Here is a 19,412-nt window from a genome sequence, read left to right on the forward strand (position 1 = left end):
GCAGTTTTTGACTGGGGCTGGGTTTGAACCCACTACCTCCAGCATATGGGGCTGACACCCTACTCCTTTGAGCCACAGGCACTGCCCTAAAGCAGTGTTTCTTAACCAGAGTGAGAGAAGATGAACTACAACATATCACATTCACCTGGGAAACATTAACAAACTGTACAATCTGTTTATTCTCCAGTTGAGACCTATAACTTTATAATTTATAAGAAATTTTTATTTTTACTCTGATTCTTCTAATCTTATAACTCACTAATACTTATTTATTGTGGAGGTGTGAGAGGATAGAGGAGAAAACCACAAAAAGACTCAAACCACAGAGTCTCAAGCTGTTGCTGTGGATAGCGTGCCATGATGTCATAGCTCACAGCAACCTCAAACTCTTAGGCTCAAGCAATCCTCTTGCCTCAGGTCTTTTTTTAGTAGAGATGAGTCTTGCTGTTTTGCTCAGGTTGGTCTCAAACTTGTGAGCTCAAGTAATCCACCTGCCTCAGCCTCCCAGAGTGCTAGGATTACTGGCATAAGCCACTGCACCCCACCTAGAAGACATTTTTTATCAAACCCTCTTGAAAACATGAATTGCTTATTTCTGTAAATGTATTATTAGCACTAGCACACAATTGTAGTTAAAACAAGCAAAGTGTAGACCTGCATAATGTGAATAATATTTAAATTTCTTCCTTCCTATAATACCACGGAGCTAATCCTAACATTTTTATAATCAGACCAACCTAAATGAAAAATCAACTTCACCAACACTAAAAAATTAAACCTAATCTTTTGTTGCATATTCTTTCATCTTGCACCTATAAGTTCTATCTTGTGTTATCATTGAGTTTTACTTTATTTTATTTTATTTTTTGGAGACAATCTCACTTTGTCACCCTTGGTAGAGTGCTATGGCATCACAGCTCACAGCAACCTCCAACTCCTGAGCTTAAGCGATTCTCTTGCCTCACCCTCCCAAGTAGCTGAGACTCCCACCACAAGGCCTGGCTATTTTTTGGTTGTAGTTGTCATTGTTGCTTGGCAACAGGCCTGGGCTGGATTTGAACCTGCCAGCTCCAGTGTATGGCTGGCTCCCTAGCTGCTGAGCTACAGGCACTGAGCCTGAGTTATTTTTATACAACTGAAAAATGCTGTAGATGTCATCATAGAATTTTTGAAAGTAGGTGACTGAGAATTAGCAACACAGGGCTTATAATTTAGAAGACATTCATAGAGGTTGAATGTCTAAAACAAACATAGAGATTGTTTTAACAATGCAATATGCAAAGACTATGAGGTAAAGAACTCTCCTCTCATATCTTTCAAACTCACTTCTTATGGGATTTTACCCCAGTCACTCTACCAAACTGTTCTTGTCAAGATCACCAATGATTTCCATATTCATCCATTCATTCAAACCATTTTTAACATAATTTTTTTTCCCAAATGCCAAAATAGATTTTTGTTTCAGATGGTTTTCTTTTCTTTTAGGGAGTAGTAATTTTAACAAAAGTTTATTTCTATACTGCTATATGATTTGAATCTATAACAAGGGTCAGAGCTTATGATCATTAATTTTCAGAAATAAAATTAATTTCTTCTGAGGAGAAATGAGTTTGTTTTTTTTTCAAAGGATGTACTATTCCCTGATAGTCACAAGGAAAAACAGCAGTGTGAAACTGAAGGTAACCTTAAACATTCCTGCCCTAACTAATCTCTTAATTACTGTAGCTTGAGGTCCAACTGAGTAGTTGGTTTTTTGTGTTTGTTTGTTTTTTTGTTTTGTTTTGTTTTTGAGACACAGTCTCATCATGTTGTCCTCGGTAGAGTGCCATGGCGTCACAGCTCACAGCAACCTCAAACTCCTAGACTCAAGTAATTCTCTTGCCTCAGCCTTCCAAGTAGCTGGGACTACAGGTGCCCCTCACAACGCCCAGCTATTTTTTTGTTGTTGTTGCGGTTGTCATTGTTGTTTAACTGGCCCGGGCCAGGTATAAACCTGCCACCCTCTGTGTATTTGGCTGGTGCCATAACCACTGTGCTATCAGCACCGAGCCCTAGCTGAGTAGTTTTAATGATATATCATTTAGCTTCAATTTCTTCAGAAACTGATAGAGGAGCAAAAGTTGTGTTGCCAGTAGAGAATTTTTTAAAATATGACATGGTGGTTACTTTATGTAAATTTCATAAGGAGTTATAGAGCATTTGAAAAAAGAAAATTATTTTGGGCATTTTTAGTATTTCAAAACAATTTTCAAAGCATGATGTAGTATTTTCATTTATGGAGAACTCAGGTAGTCTTACTAATGTTTTCTCTTGTTTTAGAAGACTTAGGTTTTTTGTTTGAGGAGAGGTAGCAAGAGTGTGATCTTAATATGGCATAGAATTTAAGATGTCCTTGATAGGATACTTCAGAGTTCATTCTAATTTGAGCTCTGTAACTTTCTGTGACTCTTTTGTGTGTAAATGTGTAGAATGTCCTGTAAAGTTTGTATTTTCTTTGAATATTTATTTTTGTTTCGATTAACATACTGGCTTTTTGCAAATTAAGAGCATCCATTAAGATTTAGTCTATTCAATACAGTCACATTTTTGTTTTGTTTTGTTTTTTGTCATAGCAGCCTCACGTCAAAGCATTCGCAGAGTATCTCTGGAGGAAGTTCTGGAATTACTAGGAACAGGGTTTCTACGTGGGAGTTCAGGATTTCTTCGAGCCAGTGGAGATATGCTGAAAGGAACCAGTTCAGTCAGTAGGGATGTTCGAGTTGGAGTTACTCAGGTTGGAATCACAAATGAGTATCTAAATGTAATTCTCACTGGCCTATAGTGGAAGTTTTAGTATCTGACTCCACAGAAGTGATACTATACAAGGTCACCACTTATGCTCTAATATTTATGAATAGACATAAATGGTAAGGCCCAAAACCTTTTTGAGAATTAGATTATAAGCAAAAAAAACTTATTACTCAGGTATGTTTTAAGTTCCTGATAATAGAAGATTTTTATTTCCTTTGAAACACAAACATCTTTTGTTTCTGGCCCTTATACTTTATGTGTCTTGTGGTTTAATATGTTTCCCATTGTTTATGTGTTCTTGTATAGTTCAAATTGAAGCTAGTAGGTATATATTTTTTTATGGACAAAATAACTATTTTATATGATTTTAATGCTGAAATAAAGATTATAACATGCAAATCTACTTCAGTGCTTAGATTGTTTTTTTTTTTGAGACAGAGCCTCAAGCTGTCCCCCTGGGTAGAGTGCTGTGGTATCACAGCTCACAGCAACCTCCAACTCCTGGGCTCAAGCGAGTCTCCTGCCTCCGTCTCCCAAGCATCTGGGACCACAGGCCCCTGCCACAACGCCCGGCCATTTTTTGGTTGCAGCCATCATTGTTTGGCGGGCCCTGGCTGGATTCAAACCTGCCACCTTAGGTGTATGTGGCTGGCGCCCTACCCACTTGAGCCACAGGCGCTGAGCCAGTGCTTAGATTGTTGGTTCTAAACAAAGTTTTAAAAAGTAAACCCTTGGAAAAGGTATCATAGAATAAAACAGCACAGTGGTCTCTGCATTCATTCTTTGAATTACCTTTTTCTCTAAATGGTACTATGATTCAAAGCAAACTTTTTTTTTTTTTTTTTTGAGACAAAGTCTCTTTGTCGCCCTTGGTAGAGCGCCATGATGGGCTTAAGCTATTCTCTTGCCTTAGCCTCCTAGGTAGCTGGGACTACAGGTGCCCACCACAATGCCCAGCTATTTTTATTTTTTGGTTATAGTTGTCATTGTTTTTTGGCAGGCCCGCTCTAAATTTGAACCCACCAGCTCTGGTGTATGTGGCTGGTGCCCTAGCTAGCCACTGAGCTACAGACACTGAGCCAAACTTGTATTTTTAAAAAATTCACATATATCCTCATTGTTTTGTGTTGTATATAGTCTTAAGGAAAGTGTAAGTTTCTCAGTGTAATTACAATTAAACCATGTGTTTCTTTTTTCTTTTTTTAAATTTTTTTTTTGAGAAAGAGTTTCACTTTGTTGCCCTGGGTAGAGTGCCATGGCATCATTGTAGCTCACAGCAACCTCAAACTCCTGGGCTCAAGTGATCCCCTTGCCTCAGAGTCCCGAGGACCTCGGACTACAGGCACCTGCCAGGATGCCCAGCTAGTTTTTCTATTTTTAGTAGAGACAGGATCTTGCTTTTGCTTAGGCTGGTCTTGAACTCCTGAGCTTAGGAAATCTATCTTCCGTGGCCTCGCACAGTGCTAAGATTGTAGGTGTGAGTCACCGCACCACCGTACCGGTCCTAAACTATGTCTTTCTTTCTAAGAAACAGATTACTTAAGAAATCTACTTGTCTTTATATCTCTGAAGTAAGACACACAATTAATACTCATGATAATAAAGAGCAGTAAGTCATCACTGTTAACTTTCGGGTCTCTGAACTAACTCACCTTAGAGTGACAGTGAATGTAGCATAGTTAATTCTCATAATGTATTTTATTTATTTGAATTGGATTTTCTTCTTCAGAATGTTAAATCTACTGAAACCTTTGATCAAAGAAGCTACGCATACATTTTATATACTAGCTGGTTATACTGATACCCTGAAATGTCTGACCAGAACAAAACAGAGGCAACATAAATGAAGTCTCGGTTGAAAGACTATGCACTTCAGTTTGGCTTTAAAGAAACAGAAAAATAGTGCTACATTTATATATTTCAAATGGCTGTAAATAAGAAAAGAATACAATTTGTAGGGAACAGAAAATACGAGTAAATATTACATATTTTGTGGAAAAGAAAATATAAAATTGAAATAATTTAATTTTGAAAAAACTTCTTTCTTTTTTAGGCTTATGTAGTATTCATTTCAACACTAGGAGGAGCTTGGCTAGAGAAAAATTTTGCTGCCTTTCTTTCTCATATCCTGAGCCTTGTGTCACAGTCACACCCTAAAGCCACCCAAACTCAGATTGATGCTGTCTGCTGTCGACGTTGTGTTTCATTTATTCTTCGAGCTACCATAGGAGGACTTCTTGGAGAAAAGGCCCAAATTGCTGCTGTGAAGGATATTTGCCAGGCCATCTGGAAGCTAAAGAAAATTGTGGGTATGGATCTACAGAGACCGTTTGTTTAACAGTGTTAAAGGAATTGTCCCTTTGGAAAAGTTAGACTGATAATATTACTAAATTAATACAAAAACCTTGAAAGCTGATGATAGTAGTTCTTCAGAATTCGTGTTGTTCTTCTATAGAAGATAAATTATTTTTGAAACAATCTGTCTCAGTTCTTATACTGTCTTAAGTCTACTCTGCTTATCTTATTGGTGATATTGGAATTTTTATTATAGTTTCCCATCAGTTCTCCATTTCAGTGCCACTTGCTAACAGAGTAATAAGGGATCTCTCATTGGGTTGCTTGAAGTAAATTGGTTATATTACTTCATACCTTTCTTGATATTTCAGTTATTGCCTCAAGCATTTCGTATAGATCAAGTGTATGTATTAATTTTTGCCTTTATACTTTTTTGCTCCTACTACCCACCCTCTTATACTATGTTTTAATAAAATAGTGATAAATAATTAATTCTTATGTTTCTATCAGATGCAGTACTAAGTGATGGTAACTTAGAAACTCAGCTTGGTTCTACAGATATAGCAGCTAGCCAGCATATGCTGGTGTGTGCACTGCAAGAACTTGGGAGTCTCATATACAGTCTTGGCACCACAGCTGCACCTTTGCTGCAGGATTCAAGTGCAGGTTTGTCTGTTGTTGGTGACTCATCTGAATACCTTATTTTTATTTGCACTCTAGGTAAATTTTTTCCAAGGAAGGAAATTTCCTTCACATACCTCACTTGTTTTAGATTCCAGGTAGATGCATTAGAGATGTTTTATAAATTTTATGAAAAATTTATAATCAGAATTATTAAAAGTACATATATATTTGAGGGGTTTTTGCTTATGTAATTAAAAATTGTTCTCTGAGTCTTCTCCTTGACCTCTTTTCTGGAAATATATAATATAAATGTGGAAAAACTTACAGAGGAGAAAACCTGAACTCATGTCTCTCATCTGCAATGAAAATATTAGTATCTATATGGTACATATAATTCAGTTTCTAAAGGGTCTTTCAGAGTATATTTTTTTCTTTCGTTCTTTGAAAATTATGTAATCACTTATGTATAATAGTTTTATGAAGATATAATTCCCATACCATAATATTTTACCATTTATTTGTTTATTTTATTTTTTATTTTTGGAGACAGAGTCTCACTTTGTCACCCTTGGTAGAGTTCTGTGGCATCATAGCTCACAGCAGCCTTAAACTTCTGGGCTTAAGCAATTCTCTTGCCTCAGCCTCCCAAGTTGCTAGTCTACAGGTGTCCACCACAACACCTGGCTGTTTTTAGAGAAGGGGTCTTGCTCTGGCTCAGGCTGGTCTCAAACCTGTGAGCTCAGGCAATCTGCCTGCCTCTGCCTCCCAAGTGCTGGGATTATAGGCATAAGCATCCCATGCCCCTCCCTTTATTTATTTTTTAGACAGAGTCTCATCTGTTGCCCTGCATGGTATGCAGTGGCCTATCGTAGCTCACAACAACCTCAAACTCCTCCTGCCTCAGACTTTTAAGAAGATGGGGCTACAGGTGCCCCCTTCCATGCCTGGCTAATTTTTCCATTTTAGTAAAGACATGGTCTCACTCTTGCTTATCTTGAGCTGGTCTTCAGCTCCTAAGCTCAAGCAGTCCTCCTGCCTTGGCTTCCCAGAGTTCTGGGATTACAGGCATGAGCCACCATGACTGGCCAAATTTACCCTTTTAAAGTTTACAGTTCAGTGGTTTTTGGTATAGTCACAAAGCTGTACAACCACTACCAGAGTGGTTTCATCACCTCAGGAAGCCCATTAGTTGTCATTCCTATTTCTCTTTCCCTCAGCTCCAGAGGGAAGCTGCATTTGCCTAGTCTGGACATTTCACATAAATGGAATCATATAATATATAGTCTTTAGTGAGGAACTTTTTAAAAATGACTTTTAGCTGCCAAGCATGGTGGCTCACGCCTATAATCCTAGCACTCTGGGAGGCCGAGTTGGGTGGATTGCCTGAGCTCACAGGTTTGAACCAGCCTGAGCCAGAGTGAGAGCCCATCTCTAAAAATAGCTGGGCATTGTGGCGGGCACCTGTAGTCCCAGCTCCTTGGGAGGCTGAGGCAAGAAAATTGCTTGAGCCCAATAGTTTAAAGTTTCTATGAGCTATGACACCACGCCACTCTACCGAGGGCAACAAAGTAAGACTCTGTCTTAAAAAAAAAAATCACTTTCAGAAATAATTTTTATAGTGCTTATTCACTATGATACCCATTTCCTGCTGACTGAGATACTGAGATACTTTATATTTGTGTTTGTAAACTACTTAAATCTGGTAATTAAGTACTGCTACTTTATTACTTTAAATCTGCTATCTATTACCAGATTTAAGTAGCAGTAGACATGAAACTTACATATTTTGTGAAGGTGTAGGTTGAATCATACACATGTAGACTTTTTTGTTATAGGCAGTACTCTACTGTCTTTATAATCTTCACAATAGCTTCCTGAGGACCCAGCAAACCCTTGATTTTAACATTTTGGTCTCAAGAACAATGTGGTAGATAGTAAGCATACTAATGTAGATAAATGTGCTGGAAGGGATTAAAAAATTAAAAGAAGGATGAGATAAGGTATGACATTTATTTTCAAGATGTTTCTGTTAATTTTGGTTTTTGTCAGGATGTTTTTGATAATTTTTGATTTTTAGTACCAAATTACTAATGATCTCAAGATAAAGCTGGTAGAACATTGTCTTATTTAGGAAAATAATTTTTCTTTTGTGTACTGACTTAATTTAAGCCAGTTTTCATAAGATTTATTAGTGAAGTGATTCTTAGATTTTAAAATATTTGTAATTATCACTTAATTTTTTTCAATTTTGATTTAACTTTTAATAAAATAATATCTCTTATATTGATGTGGCTATTTATTCTTTTGTCTGTCTTATGGCCAAGTAAGTTTTATTTGTGTGCCTAATTCATCATTTACTTATTCTGTTCTTCCAGGCCTCCTTGATAGTGTCATTTCAGTTATTCTTCATCCTAGCACATCTGTTCGACTAGCAGCAGCTTGGTGTTTACACTGCATTGCTGTGGCATTACCTTCCTACCTAACACCTCTCTTAGATCGTTGCCTTGACCGTCTTACTGTACATAAGTCTTCACCTGAAGCAGTGACTGGCTTTAGTTTTGCTGTGGCAGCTTTGTTGGGAGCAGTGAAACGTTGTCCTTTAGGAATTCCACATGGAAAGGGGAAGGTAATAATTTCATTCTTTATATATGATGATAATGTTTTAGATTTTTCCTAAAAATACCATAGTCTTTTTATATATTACCCAAATCTGTACAGGTCATATTTCTGAGCAATCAGCTATACTATACTTTAAGTATTAAATATTACCAACATAATTACTGTAAAAAAAATGAAGGGCTATTTAAAAAATATTTTATGTATGTTTTAATAAATGAGTGCTTTTTCTTTTGGAATACAAAGGTATGTGCAATTAGGTTACATGTTTGAAAATTTGGTTTTTTTCATTTGTATGTTTGTTTTTTTTGAGACAGAGTCTCAAGCTGTCACTCTGAGTACCGTGGCATCATAGCTCATAGCAATCTCCAACTTGGGCTCAAGCAATTCTCTTGCCTCAGTTTTTCTATTTTTGGTAGAGACGGGGGTCTCGCTTTTTTGCTCAGGCTGGTCTCAAACTCATGAGTTCGAGCAATTCACCCACCTCAGCCACCCAGAGTGCTAGGATTATAGGTGCGAGCCATGGCACCTGGCCCCTTGTTTGCATTTATAAGGTAAAGTTTGAGTTGTATTTAAATCCTTCACCCAGAGGTGTGCCATATATTCCCCTACATTGTATCTGTTAGGTAGGGGCTTACTGAGCCCCATTGCCCTTTCCCCCTCTAACTCCCTTCTTGAATTTACTTATTTATTTATTTATTTATTTTTATAGAGACAGAGTCTCACTTTATCATCCTCGGTTGAGTGCCGTGGTGTCACACAAGCTCACAGCAACCTCTAACTCCTGGGCTTAGGTTATTGTCTTACCTCAGCCCCCTGAATAACTGGGACTACAGGCGCCAGCCACAACACCTGGCTATTTTGTTTGTTGCAGTTTGGCAGGGGCTGGGTTTGAACCTGCCACCCTGGGTATATGAGGCCAGTGCCCTACCCACTGAGCCATAGGCGCCGCCCCCCCTTCTTGAATTTAAATGCAAAATGTGTTTTTCCTCTGTGTGGACCTATAATTTTTCATCTGCTACTTTCAAATTAGTATTGAGTACATAGGATGTTTGTTTAAAATTAGAGTATGTTCTAATTCTCTCAGTAGAGAATGTTCTTTAGCTCCATCCAGGTAATACCAAAGGTGTAAAGTCTCCATCTTTTTTTATGGGTGAAAAGTACTCCATAGTATACATATACCACAATTTATTAATCCATTCCTGAGTTAATGGGCACTTGGGTTGTTTGTACATCTCTGCAATTGTGAATTGAACTACTGTAAACATTCTAGTGCAAATGACCTACGGTCAATGATTTTTTCTTCTGAGCAGATAACCTAAAGATGGGATACTATCTGTCTTTTTTTTTTTTGGAGATAGCCTCACTATGTCACTCTCGGTAGAATGCCGTGGCGGCACAGCTCACAACAACTTCAAACACCTGGGCTCAAGGGATTCTCTTACCTCAGCCTCCCAAGTAGCTGGGATTACAGGCACCTGCCACAATGCCTGGCCATTTTTTGGTTGTAGATGTCATGGTTGTTTTGCGGGCCTGGGCTGGATTCGAACCCTGTCAGCTCCGGTGTATGTGGTTGGCACCCTTGCCACTGAGCTACAGGCGCCAAGCCTATCTGTCCTTTTTGTTAGAGGTATCTCTATGTAGTAACATAATTTGTTCCTAAAGGCTGTATTTCGCTATTTAGCCCTGCCATATAAGTACATTTAAAATTCTATTATAAAGGATAAATAGAGTTGTAAAAAAATCTTGAATTTTGTTTAATAATTTTAGTTAGTGGAATTAATTGGTGGTATTACTTCAAAAATAGTTTACATATAGTAAGATAAAGCAGATAATTATGTTAATTTTCTTAGGAACCAAGATTTTCCATGTAAGAAAAAAGAGCTACAGCTGTAGAATCAAGAAAGTTACGTAAAAGCCCTGTCTGTCAAACTTGACTTGAAATTATCAGTATGAACTCTTACTTTTATTTTAAAAAAAGAAATACTTATACGGGGAGGGGGGAGGGAGGGGGAGTGGGTGGAGGGAGAGGGATTCGAGGGTTCACTTCTGTGGTTCATCTTACAAGGGTACAAGTGAATCTTTCTATGAGTAGAATATGAACGTTTTAACACAATAACTAAGAAAGTTACATGAAGGCTAGGTTAACCAGTTTGATGGAAGTGTCTTGGATTGTGTGTGAAAACACCACACTGTACCCCAGAAGTGCATTAATGTACACAGTTACCATTCAATAAAAAAAAAAAAAAGAAAGAGAAGAAATACTTATGTCTTCATTTTATCCAGTGAAAAGGGCTAAAAGCAGATAACCCAGTAGCAGGGAATAACCCTAATGCCCATATTGTGGCTCTAATTACCATTTCCAACCAAAATAGAATCAAGCTTCTATGGAGTGGTGGCTGGTTTCAGGCCTGGGACAGGATATGCATAATGTACACATAAGATTGGGATATCTTGTCATGTCAGAAATTAAGGAGGCCATCAAAGAATACTATGTTCATCTTAAAAGGAGGTGACTTAGGGGGCTCCTACTGATCAAAGATGGGATAGTTTGTACATCACAGATACTAATGACTATAATGGATTGAAACACACTAAATATATAATACTTTATGAGTTCATAATTAAGTTTGAAAATGTCCCCCCCTCCATGGGAGGCTAAGGCTGAGGCACTTGAATCCAGTGTTTGAGGTTGTGTGAGCTATACTGATGCCGGCACTCTAGCTTGGGGCAACAGAGTGAGACAATGTCTCAGGGAAAAAAAAAGAAAAGAAAAATAATGCCTCCCCCCCCCCCAAATTACATTGTTACTGAAAATTGTCATTTTCTAGATAAATTTAGTGCTTTTGGATATAGCACTTCCAAAAAAGTAAATGATATAAAACCTAGTGAATAAATAGCCCTGTTTTAATGTACAGAGAATTTTGAAGAGAACTAAAGAACAAAATTTTAATTAGACACAGAATATACAACATAGACAAAGCATAGTGTTGGAATTTTGTATGTTTTTTAATAGCTAGGAATTAGAAGTATCAAAGAATAACTATTTGACAGTGAAAGCCCTTACAACCCATACCTCACACATATATATTTGAAAGAATACATCATCATAATTTCTTTCTTACTGCCACTCCTATGTCATTATTGAGTTTTGTAGTATATCCTCCAGTTTAGGCTCTGCAATAGACCATAACATCACCAAATCCAAAAATGACGTTAAGTAATGCCAGTGTCATTGGAATAAGGTAGTTGACAAGTTGGGGGGGTGATGTTATTCATTTAAACTCATTATTTTAGTTATATTCTGAACTAACACATCTTGCTAAGCAAACAGTTGTCATTGCATGTATAAGATACATTATCCATAAATGTGAAATACCTAGTTTTTCCTTTCTGTTGTTTTATAACACTGCTTACTTTGTAGAATTCCTTACTATAACATTTTAATGAGAGACAGTTTGACTCCTTTTAACCACAATTTTATACTCCTATAAGAAGATTGTTATTATCTATTAAGGTATCAAAGTTGCTATGCAGAATTTTAAAAAGACTGCTATAACAGAACTGTTTCTGGTAATTACTGATCTAGAGGGATGGTTGCTTAAAAATAAAAGTGAATTTAAATTCTATATAGCCAGACTTAAACAATCTTACAATGTTGTCATATATGCTATATAAAGCGCTATAGGGTTGCTGTATACACGTACTACCCACTTACCAGTATTTAATCTTGAAAACCTAATTTTTTAATAGTTTCTTATATGACATTGTCCTGTTATTTAATCTACATGAATAACAGTTTTTCAACATATTTTATTTAAGTTTTAACTTTTTGAGAGATTTTTATTAGTTGTTGTGGTTTGTTGAGTAACTTGTGAACTGATATGCTTTTTTTTTTACCTTGTTCTTCTGTATGTAAATAGATTATTATGACATTAGCAGAAGATTTACTGTGTTCTGCTGCTCAAAACAGTCGTCTTTCAGCTCAGCGCACACAAGCTGGATGGTTGCTGATTGCTGCTCTGATGACATTAGGTAACAATCTTGTGGAAGGTTTACATAATTTGAAATAGTTTGTGTTTTCTGAGTGAAGGGATTCTTACACATGATTTGAGGAGACTTAACTTTGAATTTGTTTTAGAATTTTTTTTCTTCTTTTTTTGGGGGACAGAATCTTACTTTGTCACCCTCGGTAGAGTGCCATGTCCTCACAGCTCACAGCAACCTCAAACTCTTGGGCTTAAGCGATTCTCTTGCCTCAGCCTCCCAAGTAGCTGGGTCTATTTTTTTGTTGCAGTTTTGCTAGGGCCAGGTTCGAACCCACCACCCTCGGTATATGGAGCCTGCGCCCTGCCTGCTGAGCCACAGGTGCTGCCCAGTACATTGGAATCTTACTTCTCCATTCTTGTGATTACTTTACTAAGAAGAATATGTTTCAACTGCAGGTTGAATGATAGAATACTATTCAATAATATATATATACCACAGGTCATTAATCCATTCCTGGATTGGTATTTAGGTTGTTTCCACATTTTGGCAATTGTAAATTGAGCTGCAATAAACAATCTAGTGTAAATGTCCTTATGATAAAACCTTTTTTTTTCTTGTGGGTAGATGCCTAGTAATGGGATTGCTAGATCAAATGGGAGTCTAATTTGAGTTCCTTGAGGATTCTCCATACATTCTTCCAAAGAGATTATATTAGTTTGCAGTCCCACCAGCATTGTAAAAGTGTTCCCCTCTCTCCACATCCACATAGCATCTGCAGCTTTGAGACTTTGGAGTTAGGTGATATCTCAAGGTGGTTTTGATTCACATTTCTCTGATGATCAGGGATTATGAGCATTTCTCTTCTTTTCTTTTTTTTTGAGACAGTCTCACTTGGTCACTCCTGGTAAAGAGTGCCAGACGTCTTACAGCATCCTCAAACTCATGTGTTCAAGTGATCCTCTTTCCTCAGCCTCCCAAGTAGTTGGGACTACAGGTGCCTGCCACAACTCCTAGCCATGTTTAGACATTGGGTCTCACTCTGGCTCAGGCTGGTCTCTAACCTGTGAGCTCAGGCAATCCACCCACCTCGGCCTCCCAAGTGCTGGGATTTCAGACATGAACCACCACACCCAGCCCATTTTTTCAAATGTTTGTTAGCCATTCATCTGTCTTCCTCAAAGAAGATTCTGTTTTTACCTCTTGCCCAGTGGTAGATGGGATTGTTTGTTCTTTTTTTGTTGATTAATTTCAGTTCTCTGTAGATACTAATTGTCAACCCTTTGTAAGATTCATAACATGCAAATATCTTTCCCATTTTGAAGGTTGTCTTTTTATTTGTTGTATGGGATAGAGAAGTATCATAAAGGTCCAATGGCACATATTTATTAAATTTTTCTTAGGTATACTCTCAGTGATTCCACACTTTTGTTTATTCATATGTGACTAAATTTTGCTGTCAGAATTTTCTAAGAGTCCTAGGGCAGAGCATCATGGCAGACCAGAAGGACCATGGCAGCTTAGAAGAGTGGGCAGATTTGAACAGTATACAGCAACCAGATTTGAATGCCAGTTGGAGTGGATTTGGAATAGGTTTGGTGGCTGGTGAGGCAGCCATACTGAGAAGTCTAAGCAGCCAGGACTGCCATTGTGGGAAGGTCATGAGAAGGTCTTAGCAGGGAGCCTAAAGCACAGCTGTCTTTATTCCACCTGCTGGGATCAGAACTCCACTCTTGGTACAGGCTGAGGGACTTTCGCACCCCACGGGAACTGGAGTCATGGGCACTGTGAGACCTGCCCCTAAAGGATTCTTGTGAGCTTTTTTTTTTTTTTTTTTTTTTGAGACGGAGCCTCAAGCTATCTCCCTGGGTAGAGTGCCATGGCATCACACTCACAGCAACCTCCAACTCCTGGGCTCAAGCGAGTCTCCTGCCTCAGCCTCCCAAGTAGCTGAGACTACAGGCGCCCGCCACAACGCCTGGCCCTTTTTTGGTTGCAGCCATCATTGTTGTTTGGCGGGCCCGAGCTGGGGATTCGAACTCGCCACCTTAGGTGTATGTGGCTGGTACCTTAGCCGCTTGAGCCACAGGCGCCGAGCCGATTCTTGTGAGCTTTAAAATCCCAAGCCAGCAGGGTCTTAATTCTGAGGGAAACAATCAGGCAATCACCAAAAGCAGCTAAGTTTGGAATAAGGACCATAGAGGTTGCTGGCTGTGTTCTCTGTCTCCTAACAAAACCACAGTGCCACCTCATGTGCCAGCAACATATTGTGACATACTGTCATCAAGAGCAAGGACTTCAGTTTGAAACAAAGTAGTAAGAAGGAAAAAGGAGGACAAGGACATGAACAAGAAGAAAGAACACATGAGGAGGAACCAACAGAGAAATTTGGGCAACATGAAAAACCAAAACAGAAGAACTCCCCTAAGGGACCATGAGGCAGCTACTGCAGAAGACACAACCTGTAAAGAATTAATGGACTTGACAGAAAGGGAATTTAAAATATGCATGATAAACACAATAAAAGGAATGGACGAGGAAATGGAAAGACAGAGATACATAGAATATACAAAGGATATGATGGAGCTTAAGGAAATGAAGGAGATAATCGGGGAATGTACAGATGCAATAGAAAGTATGAAAGTAGGTTAGACCATGAAGAAGAAAGAACCTGAAAGGTAGAGGAGAAAGCTTTTTTAGTTGTTTGTTGAGACAGAGTCTCACTTTGTTGCCCTCAGTAGAGTACCATCGCATCAGCCCACAGCAACCTCCAGCTCTTGGGCTTAGGCAATTAATTCTCTTGCCTCAGCCTCCTGAGTAGCTGGGACTACAGGTGCCCACCACAACGCCTGGCTATTTTTTTGTTGCAGTTTGGCCAGGGGCAGGTTCGAACCCGCCACCCTTGGTATAGGGGGCCGGCGCCCTACTCACTGAGCCACAGGTGCTGCCCAAGGAGAGAGTTTCAAAATTGAAACTAAGGACTAAGCTTCAAAATTGATGGAGAAATCAAATTTTTTGTGGATATAGAAGCACTGAGGAAATTCACAAGACCAACTCTACAGGAAATGCTTAGGCAACTATTCTCAGCCCTGACCATCACAATGGGTCACCAGCAAAGTAAAAACCCAGAAGCTAAAGGTTAAAACTTGGCTTCCACAGACGCGCAAAGGATAAAACTACACAATGGTACTTTCATAAAATAAGATGAATAGAACTCCATGACACTTGTCAGTTCTCCCAATAATTGTCGATGAACTTAATTCACCACTGAAGAGGCACAGGCTGGCTAGTTGGATAAGAAAGCACAGGCCATCCATATGCAGTCTCCAGGAGACACACCTAGCCTTGAAGGACAAATCAGGACTCAGGGTTGAGGGATGGAAAACAGTATTTTAAGCAAATGGAAATCCGAAGAAAAGAGGAAATTGTATTTTCAGATACAAGCGGATTTAAAGCAACTAAAGTTAAGAAACACAAAGGTAGATACTTTATGCTAGTCAAAGGAACAATACAATAAGAAGACATTTCAATTTTAAATATTTATGCACCCAACTTAAATGCTCCCAGATTTATGAAACAGTCTTGACTGGTCTGAGCAATAATGATATCCCATAAAACCATAATAGTCAGGGACTTTAACACCCCTCTGACAAAACTGAACAGATCCTCTAAATAGAAACTAAACAAAGATGCAAAGGACTCAAATGTGACCCTAGAACAAATGGGATTGATAGACATATACAGAACACACCATCCGAAAGCTGAAGAATATACCTTTTTCTCATCAACCCATGGTATGTACTCCAAAATTAACCATATCCTAGGATACAAATCAAACCTCAGCAAAGTTAAAAGAGTAGAAATTATATCTTGTATGTTCTCAGACCCCAAGGCAATAAATGTGGAACTCAACTCTCAACAAAAACGTCCATCCCCCACAAAGACTTGGAAATTAAGCAACTTTATGCTGAATGATAGTTGGTTTCAGGCAGAGATAAAAGAAGAAATCATTAAATTCCTTTTCTCTTGTCTGTAAAGCATTTAACCCCCCTGTACACAACTCAGTCCTTTTAGTGAAAAAAATTGAAATGTAAGGCTATGTAAGCTTTGTTTTTAAACTGTACAGTGTCTTTTTTGTATAGTTAACATTCTATTGAATATGTCTTTACATAGCCCTATCCTGGTGATATTTTCAATTGCCACTAACCTTGCCTGGTACGATATGCGGGGTGGAAATTGGCATGGAAATTTAAAGCAGATTCTTGTTGGTGCGTAGCACAAATTAGTTATATATGGGAATGGTAGTTTTTTCATCTTCAGTTGTCCCTGATGCAGCTTACACAAAATAATTGTTCTGTTAACTGAATACCACTCTATAATTACAAAAAAACTTTGCAACTGTTTTGTTGACATGCTGAATGCTTCTAAATAAATACAATTTTTTTATAAAAAAAAAATACAAAGCCAGGAGTATCACCCTACCGGCCTTTCGGCCATTCTACAATGCCATAGTGATCAAAACAGCATGGTTTTGGCACAAAAATAGAGACATTATGCCTTCACAGCCAGTGGTTAAAGTACAGGGTCCCAAGCATTGGGATGTCCAATGTTCATGCTATGGGCTTGCCCTGGTGATCTCAGCTAAGGCCATTGCATCACAGGCCAAGTCCCCTTGCAGAGTTGTAGAGGGATACTGGTCAGCAAGTGAGCCAAAGTGGGGGCAATCTGTTTCAGGTGACTGGATGCTGGGCGAGGGCAGGTGGCCCTCAAAGGCCCTCCCTGATGCTGTGCTATCTGCCCCTCCACTGTAGAGGCAGATGGGGCCACCCCTGACAAAACATGGGTGAAGACTAATGGGCATTGTGTCCACACCAACTCACCCTCTGACCATTGGGAGGTCTGCCCCAGCAGGGAGCTGGGAAAGGGAGTGACCGTGTATTTTTCTGTGAATTGTTTTAATGAGTTCGTCTTGTTGGCTGTCCTGGAATGGCACACAATTGTATGTACATACTGGTGATGATGTCAAATGTAATTTATTTTAACATTATTTTACAATAAAGCATGAGGTGGATCAAAAAAAAAAAGAGAGAGAGACATTAACATTTGGAACCAAATAGAAAACCATGAGATGAAACTACCAACTTACAGCCACGTGATCTTTGATAAACCAAACACTGGGGAAAAGAATCCCTGTTCAATAAATGGTATTGGTAGAACTGGATAATCACGTGTAGAGGACTCAAACTGGACCCACACCTATCCCCACTTACAAAAACTAATTCAAGACGGATAAAAGACATGAAACAATAAAAACAATAAAAATCCTCTTAAGAGGCTCGGCGCCTATAGCTCAACCGGCTAAGGCGCCAGCCACGTACACCTAAGGTGGCGGGTTTGAATCCCCATCCCGGACCCGCCAAACAACAATGACGGCTGCAACCAAAAAATAGCCAGGCGTTGTGGCGGGCGCCTGTGGTCCCAGCTACTTGGGAGGCGGAGGCAGGAGACTCGCTTGAGCCCAGGAGTTGGAGGTTGCTGTGAGGTGCTATGTATGCCATGGCACTCTGCCCAGGGGGACAGCTTGAGGCTCTGTCTCAAAAAAAAAAAAAAAAAAAATCCTCTTAAGAAAGTATGGGGAAAACACTTGAAGATATCAGCCTGGGGAAAGATTTCATGAAGAAGACTTCTGTGGCAATTGCAACAACAAAAATAAGCAATTGGGATTTAACCTGAATAGCTTCTGTATAGCTAAGGAAAGAACGACAAAGCAAGCAGGCAATCTTCAGAATGGGAAAAGATATTTGCATATTATGAATCATACAAAAGCTTGATAACTAGGATCTATAGAGAACTCAATTTAATTAAAAAAGACCCAACACTCCCATATATAAGTGCTCAAGAGCGATGAATAGAATCTTCTCTAAAGAAGACAGACAAATGCCTAACATACAAAAAAATGCTCATCATCCCTAATCATAAGAGAAATGGAAATCAAAACTACCCTGAGATAACACTTAACCCCAATGAGAATGGCTCACATCACAAATTCTCAAGGTACTGGGATGAACAAGTGGGTAGGGGAGGAAGATGATGGGGTCACGGTATATGGCACACCTCTTGGGGGTAGGACACAGACATAAGAGGGACTTTATCTAACAAATGCAATCCATGTAACCTAATTCTTGGTACCCTCAATGAATTCCAAATAATAAAAAAATAAATAAAATGAAATAAAAAAGAATTTTCTGTATTCTCAACAGCCCATTTGTGTATGAGTATGGAATGTGTCCACTCATGCTTACAACACATAAACCTCTTAGGATTATGTCTAATTTTTTAAAGTTCTACCTACTTCATCAAGAAAGTAGTGGGAAGGCAGGGAACAGTGGCTCACATCTGTAATCCTAGCACTCTGGGAGGCTGAGGCAGGTGGATTGCTTAAACTCAGGACCAGCATGAGCAAAGATGAGACCTGGTCTCTACTAAAAATAGAAAACCTAGCTGGGCATTTTGGTGTGCCCCTATAGTCCCAGCTACTCAGGATGCTGAGGCAAGATCACCTGAGCCCAAGAGATTGAGGTTGCATGGCACTCTACCCTGGGCAACAGAGTGAGACTCTATCTCAAAGAGAAAATAAAAGTGGCTCAGCGCCTGTGGCTCAAGTGGCTAAGGCGCCAGCCACATACACCTAAGGTGATGGGTTCGAATCCAGCCCAGGCTGCCAAACAACAATGATGGCTGCAACCAAAAAATAGCCGGGCGTTCCGGCGGGCGCCTGTTGTCCCAGCTACTTCGAAGGCTGAGGCAGGACACTTGCTTGAGCCCAGGAGTTGGAGGTTGCCATGAGCTGTGATGCCACGGCACTCTACCCAGGGGGACAGCTTGAAGCTCTGTCTCCAAAAAAAAAAAAAAAAACCAGAAAAGAAGTTAACATTATTCTGAAGATCAGGAACTCATTGTTGTTACTGTAATGATCATACCTTACATTTATGTAGGACATAAGAGTTTTTTAAAGTACATTCTGTCAGCTCAGCACCCATGGCTCAAGTGGCTAAGGTGCCAGCCACATACACCTAAGGTGGCGGGTTCAAATCCAGCCC

At 39.1% G+C, this 19,412-nt stretch overlaps 1 protein-coding gene across 1 annotated transcript in view; it reads left to right on the forward strand.

Moving 5' to 3' along the window:
- Nucleotides 1-19,412, forward strand: part of HEATR5A (HEAT repeat containing 5A) — a 113,233-nt gene that overhangs the window by 11,277 nt on the left and 82,544 nt on the right. Inside the window, exons 6-10 of the mRNA XM_023514397.1 lie at nt 2,613-2,773; nt 4,844-5,099; nt 5,596-5,751; nt 8,085-8,335; nt 12,249-12,360. Of these exons, the coding sequence (XP_023370165.1) occupies nt 2,613-2,773; nt 4,844-5,099; nt 5,596-5,751; nt 8,085-8,335; nt 12,249-12,360 (936 nt within the window). The remainder of the gene's footprint in view (nt 1-2,612; nt 2,774-4,843; nt 5,100-5,595; nt 5,752-8,084; nt 8,336-12,248; nt 12,361-19,412) is intronic.

The sequence above is a fragment of the Otolemur garnettii genome, unplaced genomic scaffold (genome assembly GCF_000181295.1).
Source record: "Otolemur garnettii isolate 467f Iridium unplaced genomic scaffold, OtoGar3 scaffold00052, whole genome shotgun sequence".
Classification (NCBI taxonomy): Eukaryota; Metazoa; Chordata; class Mammalia; order Primates; family Galagidae; genus Otolemur; species Otolemur garnettii.